General features: G+C 41.3%; 1 protein-coding gene across 1 annotated transcript in view; it reads right to left on the bottom strand.

Moving 5' to 3' along the window:
- Positions 1–13,354, bottom strand: part of Mgam (maltase-glucoamylase) — a 143,647-nt gene that overhangs the window by 52,405 nt on the left and 77,888 nt on the right. The window contains exons 54-66 of the mRNA XM_075953615.1: positions 12,788–12,916; positions 12,430–12,540; positions 11,951–12,013; positions 10,422–10,556; positions 9,905–9,992; positions 9,370–9,508; positions 8,476–8,609; positions 8,318–8,352; positions 8,111–8,227; positions 7,611–7,759; positions 6,968–7,052; positions 6,044–6,100; positions 2,882–3,006 (exon numbers count right to left, since the gene is read on the bottom strand). Of these exons, the coding sequence (XP_075809730.1) occupies positions 2,882–3,006; positions 6,044–6,100; positions 6,968–7,052; positions 7,611–7,759; positions 8,111–8,227; positions 8,318–8,352; positions 8,476–8,609; positions 9,370–9,508; positions 9,905–9,992; positions 10,422–10,556; positions 11,951–12,013; positions 12,430–12,540; positions 12,788–12,916 (1,367 nt within the window). The remainder of the gene's footprint in view (positions 1–2,881; positions 3,007–6,043; positions 6,101–6,967; positions 7,053–7,610; positions 7,760–8,110; positions 8,228–8,317; positions 8,353–8,475; positions 8,610–9,369; positions 9,509–9,904; positions 9,993–10,421; positions 10,557–11,950; positions 12,014–12,429; positions 12,541–12,787; positions 12,917–13,354) is intronic.

Genomic DNA, 13,354 nt, shown 5'->3' with positions numbered 1-13,354 from the left:
AAACAGGGTGGAGCCTTAGCCAAGGTCACTACAGAGACCACACAATAAGGACTGTATCAGCTGCTGCCAGTAGATAAGTTTTCTCTGCCAAGGAAATTTTTACTCAGAAACACATAAAATAGGAGTTATTTATAGAACGGTAACTCTATATTGGGTGGCTTTGTTTGGGGTCATTGATTTGTTTGTTTGTTTTTGAGACAAGCAGCTCAGACTAGCTTAGAACTGGCTCCCTGGTCCAGGCTGGTTACTCACTCATGAGCCCACCTGCCTCTGCCACTCAAGTGTTAATTCTATTATACACCATTATGCCTGCCAAATTAATTTTTTGTCTATTATTTTCTTTCAAAAAAACAAAACTAAACAAAACATCTAAAGCTGTTTGATGCTTGTTCCACATGTGCCCCTCAACTGCCTCGGGTTTTCTATTGTTTGTTGCAGATCATCCTTCCACTACTTAATCAGAGTGCTTTCAACAAAATCAGCTGATTTCCTCAATCAGGGATTGTCTTATCACACTAAGTGTCAATAAGTATAAATATATATCCACACAATCCTAAATATCAGTAATATAACACATTTAACACACTTGACCGGCAACCAAAGTTGAGAGTGAAGAGTGCCACAAATAAGAGATCAGAGAGTGCAGAGACACTAACAGAAGAGTGAGAACAATTCAGAGGACGTGCACACTAGAGAGTGCAGAGACACTAACAGAAGTGTGAGAACAATTCAGAGGACGTGCACACTCAAGAGTGCAGAGACACTAACAGAAGTGTGAGAACAATTCAGAGGACGTGCACACTCGAGAGAGTGCAGAGACACTAACAGAAGTGTGAGAACAATTCAGAGGACGTGCACACTGACGAGTGCAGAGACACTAACAGAAGTGTGAGAACAATTCAGAGGACGTGCACACTCAAGAGTGCAGAGACACTAACAGAAGTGTGAGAACAATTCAGAGGACTTGCACACTAAAGTATGGAATTTATACTACTATGTAAAAGGCTTACAAAGGAGAAATCAACACTCATAAAAGACAGAAACAACACAGGAATACACACAGTGAGCTAAATCACAAAGATGCCCAGAAAGTCAGACATGAGAGACACCGTGTTAAGCATAATAAGCTGGACATTTAATGTCATGTTTTCATTTCATATTTCCTATTATCAATAAAATCCACAAATAAGAAAACAAAAAATTTGATTTATTGAAGAGGCATGATTAGAGCCTGAGATGGGTACCAAGGTAGAAGTACTGAAGGATGGCCAAAAAAAAGGAGGGGGGGAGAACCAGTTGATGAACGAGATCAATACATTACATATGGATGGAAAGAAGTGTGTCAGTGATTTATTTGTACAATTAATGTAGACTAATAATAATATGTAATAAAAATTTAGTAGGAAATTGAGGGTGAAATGAACTATGGGATGGGGCAGTAAATACTTGATAGTTTGCCTCACAGACTGACCCAGCATGAAGAGCAATGGGAGACGATGCCTGAATGCAGTTGCTGAGTTGGTTACATTTGCAGACTGTCATGTCTGGGACATAACTGATCCATATGGTTATCAAGACACTGCATGATGTAAAAATGTATGGATAGAGGGGTTTGCTACATGACTACTGTGTCACACTGCAGCCTCCATGGTGAGTGTTTACCCTCTCTCCCTCTTTTTGTTGTTTTTTTATTTTCTTCTTCGTTTTCTCCCTTTTTGCTATTAAATTTTATTTTGTTTTATTCTTAGGTGGGGAAGGAGATGGGTGGAATTGGAGGAATGACGTGAAAGACTCAAAGAATAAAAAAAATTTAAAAAGAGACACTGCATGAAGTACAGGTACTCAACTTGAAAACACACTGGGACTCACTGATAAAGGATTTCAGACAACAAGGAAGAGGAAAAATAAAAGTTTCATTGTGGTGAGAGAAATTGCTATAGGAGTACACAATAGGCTGATGTTGAAAAGAGAATGAACAAACAAACTGGCATTGGATTAAACCCTTTTTCAAATAGTGTGAAATTGAATAATTAAAGCAGTGAGGGGTGTTCAAAGAGAAAAATAGGTTTCCACCTTCCTAATAAATCCTTGTCTGCGGTAAATAAATATGCTAATACTTTCAGTAAAACTTTGACACCAATATGGAACTCTTTAGTAGAAGTGAAGGCTACCATTTTACTGGACACTTGAATTTATGCTCCTGAATCCCATTTTGAATCACTAAAAAGAAATGGCTTTGTGGGGTAGGGGTAAAAGTGGGAAATTAGAATTTTAGAAGGACCCATCGGGGATACTAACCTAGAAATGAGGAGGAATGGGACAAGAGGACTGAACGTGGGGTCGACAGTCAGACCAGGGCAAGAGAGGAGTGAGGGGACCAGACTGGAGCTTCCTCAAGACCTGCGACTATCAGAACTAAAATTGCAACAGCCCCGGGGAAAGCAGGAGGCTGACCACAGGACACTCAGCATCCTGAAAACTGGAAGGGTTTACAGAGGATCAGGGAATATCTTACAACGTCCATCAGGGAGTAGCTCTCAGTCTACAGATTCCAGACAAATGACAAAAAAAATCCAAGGGCAGAGTGTGATCACACACACATCCACACACAAAGGTAGAAGAAGCCAACACCCACACAAAGGCAAAAGAAGCCAGCATCCTTCCTCACCACATTCCACCCGCTGCTTTAGCACACTCTGGTCACAGATACGAACAAAGTGTCCATTTGTGAAAAGGAGCAAAGCACATTGACATAGAGCAGAACAATAGATGCTTGGGAAACTGCATTTGACCTTGAGAGTCACACTTGATGTAAAATGGCTTTCTCCGTAAAAGGATGAGATCACGGTATGCAAAGCAGAGCCCAAGACCCTTCACTCACCTTAACTGCGTGTTCAGGGCATGTTGTTGCCATGGCAAGATGTAACCTCCACGGATGTGAAGATTGATGTGCTCAAGAGGGGCAGGCAAGGTCTTCCACTCTCCTGTTGAATTAATATCTGCACCCTGAGGCAGGAGAAGAGATGATGAGAGAAGGAACACACACATGCCTGAACACCCAGCAGATCCTGAACAATCTGCTCTGTCACCATCATTCAACAAAGGTCATTATCACACTTTGGTCCCCTCTGTTCTGTTAAGGCTTGACAGATTTAAAGCATTAAGAGCTTATTAGAATCCCCAGGGATTGGATTGGAAGTGGCGGTATGGGGAGAGTTACAGCACATTCTAAATGAGGTCTTTCCGTGGATTCCAACCATCCTCACTGCACACGGTGTTTCTAATTTGGGAGGTGGGGTGACATTGAGCAATACTGCTATTCTTTCTTAGTTCCTGAAACATTTCTGCCAAGGGCAGTACTAGACCTCCTTTTCCCCAAGGAACCACAGATTCCCATTTCTTCACACATGCATTCATAGACCTACTAGGTAACCAACACTTCTGACTGCTGTTTCCTAGGAAACCTTTGTCCAATTAAATGGTACTGTTTTCATATCCTTATCAGAATATAGCCAACTATATCTTTTCTTAACACTTTTACCCAGTCTCTTTTGTGTGAGGTGCATTCTGACCTAATACATGGCCTCAAACCTTCCTATACTGTTTCACTCCAGTAGGGCTTCTATCTCCCTGACTTTGCTTCATTGATATTTGTGACAGATAAATCCTTCTTGTGATGAGGCTGCCCTATGCCTTTGATATAAAGTATCAGAGTTGATGTCTGTTGGCTACAAGCTACTAGCAGCTCCATTACTCTTCCCACAATGACCATGAGACATTGCAGTTGTCCTCTGGCAGGTATTTGAAGCTGTTGCTTTAAAGAGGTAAGGAGTATTCATATGGGCTCTGTCTGGCTGCCATCCAATAAAACATGAAGTAGGAAGTTTAAATAGGTGTCACAAGTGTTTAGCTATCCCTGACCCCCACCCAAAAAAGAAAGAATGAAAAAGAAAAACACTGTAGGTTGTGAATAGTACTAAGGCAGCATTTTCTCAGTAATTTCAACCATTTAAAATTTGTTTTACTTAAACACTATTTAATTCTTCTTCTTTTTCTCTGAACAGCTTGCTCAGTTAACTTTTGCCTCTGCAGGTTAACTTTTACCTCACCTTTATCTGAAACTACCTTCTATTTAAAAGCGATAAGCTATATAACAGGAAACTCCTGTTAGCTTTCATATTTCACATTTAAAATTTGGCAGTATAGTCATTTACTTATATGTCAGTACTTAAGATAAACAAACTGTAGATACTGAATACCTGCTTAGCTTCATGAGGCTGTGTGTTTAGTGTTCCTATACCTAGGGCTCAACAAAAAGCCATTTTACTGAGTAAGGTCTGCACTAGAACAGGCTAGCAAGTCATCTAGGGTGCAAATTTTATGATGGTTTATGCTCTCAAGGCCATGTAAAGTCAGGGCCAGCCTTAAATTATGGGTTCTGTGAACCTCCCTAATTGACGTTAGTCCAGGCCCAATATCATCAGAAACCCCCAACACACCCAGAAGGTCTCACTGGGAAGGGATAAGGCAGTCAGCATGAAATTCAGACAACACGAGGACCACTTGTGCTGACTGTGGTCTACTAAGAAGGCAGTAGGGCATCCTCACCCTAAAGGCAGCATGAGCCAATAACAAGTGGAGGAGGGTCCAGCTGCCTCCAAGACAGAGAGGAGGAAATCCACTCACTCTTCACACAGCTGTCGTCACCCAAGGGACTGACACATGCTCTGATCTTTGTCTGCCACTTCCTTCTCCTTCTGTTAGAGGGCAGCAAACCTCTAAAACCCTGTCCTTTCAGCTGGACCCTTAGGTTGCACTGGCCCAGAAATATACCACAAAGAGCTTCTTGTTGACTTCTCATCGATAATGCATGTGAACACCTCGGGCATCCAAGTGATGCACTGTATGTCTGTGTGTTTTATATGTATGTATGTATATATATATATATATATATATATATATGTGTGTGTGTGTGTGTGTGTGTGTGTGTGTGTGTGTGTGTGTGTGTGTGTGTTATTATATGTTCATATATATGTTTATATATGAACCATAACTGTCAATCTATGGAGGAATTCCCCTTAAGTTTACAAACTATACAGACTGACTTTTAAATTTTATTTATCTATCTATCTACACAGATATAGATAGAGATAGATATCTATATATCACTTTTAAAATATGATATGTATATATATATGTGTGTGTGTGTATATATATATATATATATATATTTGTGCCAGTACTTAAGATAAACAAACCCAAGGTACTGATTACATGCTTAGCTTCATGTGGCTGTGTTCCTACACCCAATTGTCAACAAAAATCATTTTACTGAATAAGGTCAGCACTAGAACAGTTGAGCCAGTTGCCTATTTTAAGGTAGTCTATATTGATATGGATAATCTATATAATTATCTCCCTCTCTATCTCTATCTATCAGTTTGCCTGACTGTCTGTCTATTTATTTGGGGGGGGTCTGTGTTCATTTGCATATGTGCATGAGTGCACGCATGTGCGTGTGTGTGTGTTTGTGTGTAGTGTAGATCAGAGCACAACTCATGTTTCTTCCCTTCTCCACCTCGTGGGATCTAGGAATCTAACTCCAGATACCAGACTTATGTGCTAGCACATCTACATGTAGGGCAATGTCTCCAGCCCCAGAGAGCGGGCTTCTAATAAAATGCAGAGAAGAAAAGGCACCCATTATTAAGAACTTATATAAACTAAAGTGAAGCCAACAGCATGATTTCAAGAGTTCACTGGTGTCTCCCCACTGCAATGATATTAAGACAAAGCTCCAGACTCCCACACAAACTCCCAGCAAGCCTGGTACCAGTGAGATATTTTATGTGCCACTGCAAATGCTGTCCTGAAGGGTGACTGGTCATGGTCAGAAGCAAGGAAAAGAGGTCACAAAGTGTGAAGTGACCATTCAAGACCACAAAAGGTCTTTTCCAGAAGAGGCATGAGCTCGGTATCTATCATCTCCAGACACTCTGTATGCTACCACCTTCTGACTGTACAAATACGAAGAAAAACTCACCGTGGGATAGTCATACCAGTGGGCTTTGGGGAAATATGCGGTGACATCTCTGGCATTCTGAAATAAAATACAAAGGAAGAGTGAGCAGAGACTCTAATATCAAGGACACAGTGGCCAGTATACACTGGTGAGGAGTTAACAGAATTGACAAAATTACTTCTTTTCTCTTAGGTTATCAGTGATGAGGATCCTCCTTTTCCAGCCACAGAAATGAGCCTACCAAAACTAAGTGCTTTCACAAAGCCCATCAGGTTACTAGACTTTGGAGAAAAACCAGACACCACTCTCTTATAGAAGTTTCATTCCCTCCCTAAAGAAATGAACAGGCAATGGTGACTACAGAGCAGAAAACAATTGTGCAGCCTGAAAAATATGTGAGGAGTGTTAATCTCATATGTTCATTTTATCAAAAGAAATATTATACACCAAGTAAATTAATTGTTTTTTTTCTAGCATCAAGACCATTTAGCTAGAAGGTGAAAACTAGCTGGTTTCAAAAGATAACACAAAAGAGGCCAGGACATTGTGAAATTACATGACAGCCTCAAAAATAAAAGGAATAATTAAATGATATAAGAGATTTAAAAGAGATGGCATAGATTGCTACAAACAGTTCTCCAGTTTGTAGCTAAGAATCACAGGATTATAAAATCTTTACACTTCCTAAACTTGGCCCTGCATACCTTACTTGGCTAATGGAGAAATAATTACATCCTTAAAAACATGACAACATTATTCCTGAAACATTAGGCAGACATTAAAGGTTTAAAGGCAGAACATATAAGACATGGAACTTAGGCTCAGAAGGACCAGAGGAGACAAACATAGAGTAGGACACGATGTCTCCCTTCACACCAGACCCTGCATGACCCCAGGCACCCAGCCCTACATGGAGTCCTTACTCCCTCTTGTCTCCATACTCACAGCCTCCAGCACAGGGCTGACCAGGAAGGCTGGACCCAGCAGGAACTGTCTGTCTATATTCCAGGTCTCCCGGTCTGACAGAAACCTGGAAAAGGAAATGAAGGTGACAATATGACCCCAACAGGGCCTCGGAACAAGGCCTCAAGGAAGGCCTCAAGTTCAGACCCAAGTCAGAAATCCAGCTACAACCTATACCTCCTTTATATTTCACTAGATGGCAAGGATCACATATAACCCAGGCCTACATGCTGTATTCTTAAAACTTCAGAAATATTATTATCTGACACAAAGCATCTTCCATGTCTTCACCATGACACACTGTAATGCAACAATATGCTGCCCTTTAAAATTTCATGAAAATGTACTGGTCAGGTTCCCAATAACAAAATCCCTACTGAATTTGGGAAAGACTTTGTAGGGTCACATAAGAAAGAAACAGTGTTGTAATGGAAACTTTCATTTCACACATTCAATAAATACCTTATACCCAACACAGGCATGATAAAGGTACACACTAAGTAGAGCTCAGACAAAAGGAGACTCATCACTTCACTGTGGAAACCCACCAGTATTTGGATGCACTTCCACCCTACACGATAAGGAAATTGCCCATTGTTCAACAGGATTCCCATCTGACACTCACTCATGGAGAAGAGGCCGCACAACTGTGCTGCCCTCCGTGTGGGCCTTGTACATCAAGGTGTAGAGATACGGCAACAGGGTGTATCTGGTCTCTAGCACACTTCTGGAAATGTCCTCAAAGGTTGAATTCCAGGCAACAGGGTCTTGTCTCTAAAGCAGCAGAAGAAAAGTATTCAAAGTCGACCAGAAACAACTAAGGAATTCAAGAAGGTCATTAAAGGGCTAGAAAATGAATAAGATGAAAGGATCCTAAAATATTCTTACTGGACTGGTAAATATCAGCAAAATTCTAACAAAAAAATCATACGATATTCTTCATCAGATATAATAGAAAATACTCCCTAAGGGAAAAGTCATGAAAGCAATATTAAAACTATGGTATATAGGAAGAGAACTGATAGATTTGCAGTTTTCTCTGGGAAACACAGGCAGTAGGATTGGTCTCAACAGCCGAGGAGCATTTCCAGTGACATAACAGAGGTGAGGAAGCTGACATCCCACCTTGGTCCCAATGGTGTTGTGGTTCCTGGAGAAGGGGTAAAAGGCACCCAGCTGCATCCAGCGAATGCACATCTCATACTCAGCATCTTGAAAGAACCCACAGATGTCTGCTCCGGTCTGAAACAACAAGGAGCAAAGTCAGCCCCTGGTGCTTTCTGAGGGATGCTGCCATCTTCCTAGGGGGGAGGAGCATGCAAGAGCACTTACATAGGAGATGCCAAAGAGACTGAACTCCATCATGCCTGCAAGGAGAGATGCAGCAGGGTCAGGACAGGCATCATTCTCTGCCTTCTAAGCCCCCTACACCAAAGGTCCTACTCACTCCCCAGTCCACCCACAGCCAGCAGAGGGCACAACCCACTCACCAATGATGGATTTCCCCAGCTGGTCCCAGGCAGCAGTGTTGTCTCCCAGCCAGTGTCCTGCCCATCGTCCAGAAGTGGGGAATGTGGAGCGGGTAATGACGATCCCTCTCTCTCCTGTCACCTCCTGCACAGCTCTGGTTGGGGAAACAAGAATGTATAGTAAAGAAGGGCAAGGAAAGAGCTCCTCCTCCACACTCTTTTGTGGTGGCAAATGTGTGCCACATCATTGGAGAGAATCTGGAAGTCTGATTGTTAGGACTCTGCTGGTGGGTATCACCATTTCCATGACGTTTCATCATTAACAAAATCATCAGGTTGTCACCAAAAGGGGAACCTTCAATAAAGGGTCTTAGTCATTTACACAATACTTGGTTTTCTGTATTTGAGAAGGAAAAATAGAAATTCCTTTCTAAAGTTTCCTACAAGATAATTACTATTATACAATGGGCACAGGATATGGTGTCATTCAATACAAGAAACATTGACTGTCTGATGAAGGTGACAGCAATAATTAAGAAGCAAACAACAATAGAATGCAGACATCTAAATGGACATCCAATTATGAAATAACGGAGGGAAGTTGCAGTCCTCCTCTTCCTGTTTGTCTCTTCTGACTATGGCACTTGCTTCATTGTGTAGTGACCTGCTCTCCCCCAGATGAGTGGGCCTCACTGGCGCTGTTTCCCACTGATGTGATGGTACCTTGTTTAGATCTTGCTTACATATAATCACAGTGTGTGGGCACATGCTCATAGAATGTTTGCTAAATAAATACAAATCTCTACACAGTTATAGTTAGATTACTTTTCAGCCCTTAGTATGGAACATGGAAGATAAAGCATCACTGTCTGTTCCTACAGTGCCATCAGCTGGAGAAAGCAGAGGATCACTCACTCGTAGGTGGGTCTGGTCTGGGACCACCCGTACAGGTTGTGCACATCATAGTGGCGCAGCCGGGACTCATCTGGAAGGATGTGCTCGCTCTCCATGCACAGGGTCTTGCTGCTCAGGCCCCTGTCCCTGGCTTCCAAATCTGAGGGAATAATGAAACATAAGTGAAGATCAGCCTTGACTCTTAATTCTTGACTCAGAAAAGGCATTGTATAAGCAGCAAATCTATAACTGTACATGATTTCACAGTCCACCAGGTCCATGCAAAGGGAACATTACTTCATGTTCATATTGGTGGAAAAGAATTCTTTAAGTAGTCACACCACAGAGACATTATCACATTTGAGTGATTTCTGGACAAATTCAAGAAATTTTCTAACATCTCCAATTGGATAATATGATGTGCTTTTGACTTAGATACTATTAATCCTAAATAATGATGAAGAAGCACCCTTTATGATCAGGGTAACCCCAGCATGCTGAGCTCATCTTTCTTCCAGCCACTGTACATCAAGTGAAGAGATCCCATGGTCCTTACGTGGCATGTAGGGAGGACGGTTCAGAGTAGCATCGCTGCAGCCAGAAGGCACTGCCCCATTCACAAAGCTGGAAGGTTCATTCATATCCTACAAATAGTGAGATTATGGGTTATTTTTAAAGACACTTAAATTCTGTCAATGCAGGAACAAAGAAGTGGTTACATGTTCAATATTTAGCATCTCTATAGATGCTGCACAGAGGGGAATCATGAAACACTGGAAAAGAACAAATAACCTCAACATGATTGGCTAGATGATTTCATTTTTCCATTAGAACAAGCAATGCTTTAAGGAATTCCCACTAACTGCTGGGAGGTCTCACAGCAGGAAATTCAAACAGGTTACCACATACTATGCTGAGGACAATTCTAAGTTCAATTGGATGATCGGCACTTTGCTATGTCTGAAATCTTTATCAAATAATTGCCAAATGTCATGTATCCACATGCTAAAAACAACACATACACACATAAGCACTATACTCAGGCATACACAGACAAATCCATACACACTTACAATCCACAGGCCATCAAACTTCAAGCTCTTTCCTGGATTATCTGTGTTTGAATGGAGTTCTTGAATCTCCTGCTTCCACCACTTGGCAGTTGAATCACGGAAAAAGTCTGGGAAGGCCACATAAGCTCGGTATAACTGTCAAATTAAAATATAACCAATTTGTTGTAAATAAATATATCATATAGAATGCAAGCACATTCGTAAATTTCCACAGTTGTACAGAGTCATAGTCTGAATAGAGCCTATGTAATAAAACCTACTTGACTTATTAGAAAAAGCTTTAAGAGTAAAGATTAAAAAGCATAAATAATAATACCTTCCCAGCATTTAACAACTTTCTACACTGTATGGAATAGACTGGTCAGGCAGATACTGGACTTATCATGATTAAAACTTAAATTGAAAACTCTATGCTTGTGTCCAGATGATACCTTACATGATAAAATCTCTTTCCTCCTCCCTTCTCTTCCCCTCCCCTTCTAACCCCTTCCATGATCCCCATGCTCCCAATTTACTCAGGAAACCTTGACTTTTTCTATTTTCAAAGTAGATTAGATCCATGTATGTCTCTCTTAGGGTCCTCTTTGTTGTCTAGGTTCTCTGGGATTGTACCTGATAAATTCTTGAATCTAACACAGTTTCTAGATCTCAGCTGCACCTTGAAAACCTGGATGACCAGCTTCAACATCATCTCACCTATCACAAATTTCTGGTACACTAGGACTATCTTATGCTTCCCAACAGCACGTACTGATACAATTCCAGTTCACCAATTATCGCCATTGTTGAAGAAGAGTTAAAAGTTCAGCAAATACTAAAGTTCAAGGACAGCTACCTCCCAACAGTGTACACACTGCTCACAGGTGTATCAGAAAACTCATAGAGAAATAAACAGGCTGACTCAGTGCTTTGGATAAACATTTGAGAAAGAGGAGCGTCTGATGATTCTTCTGCCAGTTGTGTCAATGAATTTATTCATGTAAAACACATAAGTAAATGCAGATAATAAAAAATTAGGACTGAAACCTAGGCCACTTGGTCCCATTAAATGGAAAAGCCTGTTCTCAGAAGAAAGCAAATTAATAACAGGAGACTACAACTGAACGGAAAAGGAAAGTCGAGAGGCCCAGTGCAGGATGGAAGAAGGGTGGTGCTGGAGTATCGTGTGGACATGGAGCAGCCTGTGTGTGAACACAAACATACATAGAGAAAAGGATCCCATAACTGAGGACAAAGGCTGAAAACTGCCAGCACAAGCATACAGTTGTGAGTTCACAGCCCTCAGGAACTGACCACATTAAATTGCCATTGTGACATAGGAAACTATGGGCAGGAAAGTTGAGCACACTTGAAGTAAAACATCGATAACCATAAAATAATGGGTCTCAGACTGACAGGAGGAACATGGCTCCTACATGGTTCTTTCTCACATGTCTCTGTCCTCTGTGTAGACACATCTAATGTCCTAGACATGGCTGCCTCTTCCTGGAAACCCTGACCACATCCAGCATCCACAGAGTGCCTTTTACCTCCAGCTGAGTGTCCCAGTCTAGAGAATCGTTCACTTCAACACCAGGGTAATCAGGCCAGACCTATGAGAGGAGAGACTTAACAGACATGTCCTGAACAAATGTTTATACAATTAATTTCTTAGGAGACTAGAAGTCAAGGATCAGAGCTACTAGTTGTCAAAAAGATTTCCCTAAAGGAAAATAGATTCCTCAAAGTGCTTAAGCAGATCAGCAGGTATTAGCTGAAAACAAACAAAAAAAGTAAAAACAAAAGAAGGAAAGGAAGAAAGGAAGAAAGAAAGAAAGAAAGAAAGAAAGAAAGAAAGAAAGGAAGGAAGGAAGGAAGGAAGGAAGGAAGGAAGGAAGGAAGGAAGGAAGGAAGAAAACCAAAACTTTAGAAACCACACATAACAGGCCCAAAAATCAACATTTCCACAGATTGCTAACAGTGATTCTGGCCCTGTGTGAGTCTGGCTGGATCAACACAGAGCTCATACCTTTCCCCAGACAATGTCTCCATTATTGGGATATCTGATGAACACATCATTCTTTAAACCCCGTTCAAAGGCAGGGTAGGGCTGTGTCTCATTGCCAGAAATAGCTGGGTCCTGAAATCAGAGCACAAGGCAGATGGAAAAGTAAGACAGAAGATGATTTAAAAAAAAAGGCAGGATAGAAAATGGAAATTCCCAGTGGGAATTTCATTATAGAGTTTCTGTGACTGCCATGAAACACACTTACAGAAACTGACTTCTGTTTCTCTCCAAGAACTGGAAAGGACAGACATTCTAAGCAATTCCCACACAATCCCATCCATTGTCCCAAGCACAGCGTACACATTCACAATGGACTAACCAGAATGAGGATGACCCGCATCCCAGCTTCCTTCATGCGATTGATCAGGTCTGGAAACCTAGAGAACTTGGGGCTGAGGGTGAAGTCCAGCTGCCTCTCCATGTAGTCGATGTCTGAGTACTGCACGTCCTGGGAGGACACAGGAAAGAGTGGTTGCTGGCTGGAGAGTTCAGGCTCCAGCAGTTCCTGCAGCTTGTGCCCAGCTAGTCCACCCCTATGTATGCCACACTGTAGCTTTGTACATTGGGATATTCACTGATGTTTTTATTTACTTCAGAAACAGAAAATAATTTTACTTAAACATCAACAAAGTGTAAGATGAGTACCAATGCCTACCTGTGTGTAAAGGCTGTTAAAAAAAAGTGCTTTGACTTTCTCTATGACTGTGTCTTAAAGTCAGTGATGACTGCTCAATATGAAGTCCTTATAGAATACAGATCATAGGTCTATGATAATAGAATCAAAACAAAACAGCACTAGCTGTAGAAGACCCAGTGTTGGGGGTGATCAAATACAGTGCTCTCGTTGTGATTCTCCAGTACACCTGTGCTCCTCACCTTCCTAATA

Source organism: Microtus pennsylvanicus, chromosome 19, assembly GCF_037038515.1.
Source record: "Microtus pennsylvanicus isolate mMicPen1 chromosome 19, mMicPen1.hap1, whole genome shotgun sequence".
In the NCBI taxonomy this organism is placed as follows: domain Eukaryota; kingdom Metazoa; phylum Chordata; class Mammalia; order Rodentia; family Cricetidae; genus Microtus; species Microtus pennsylvanicus.
This window is presented reverse-complemented; position numbering and strand designations above follow the sequence as displayed.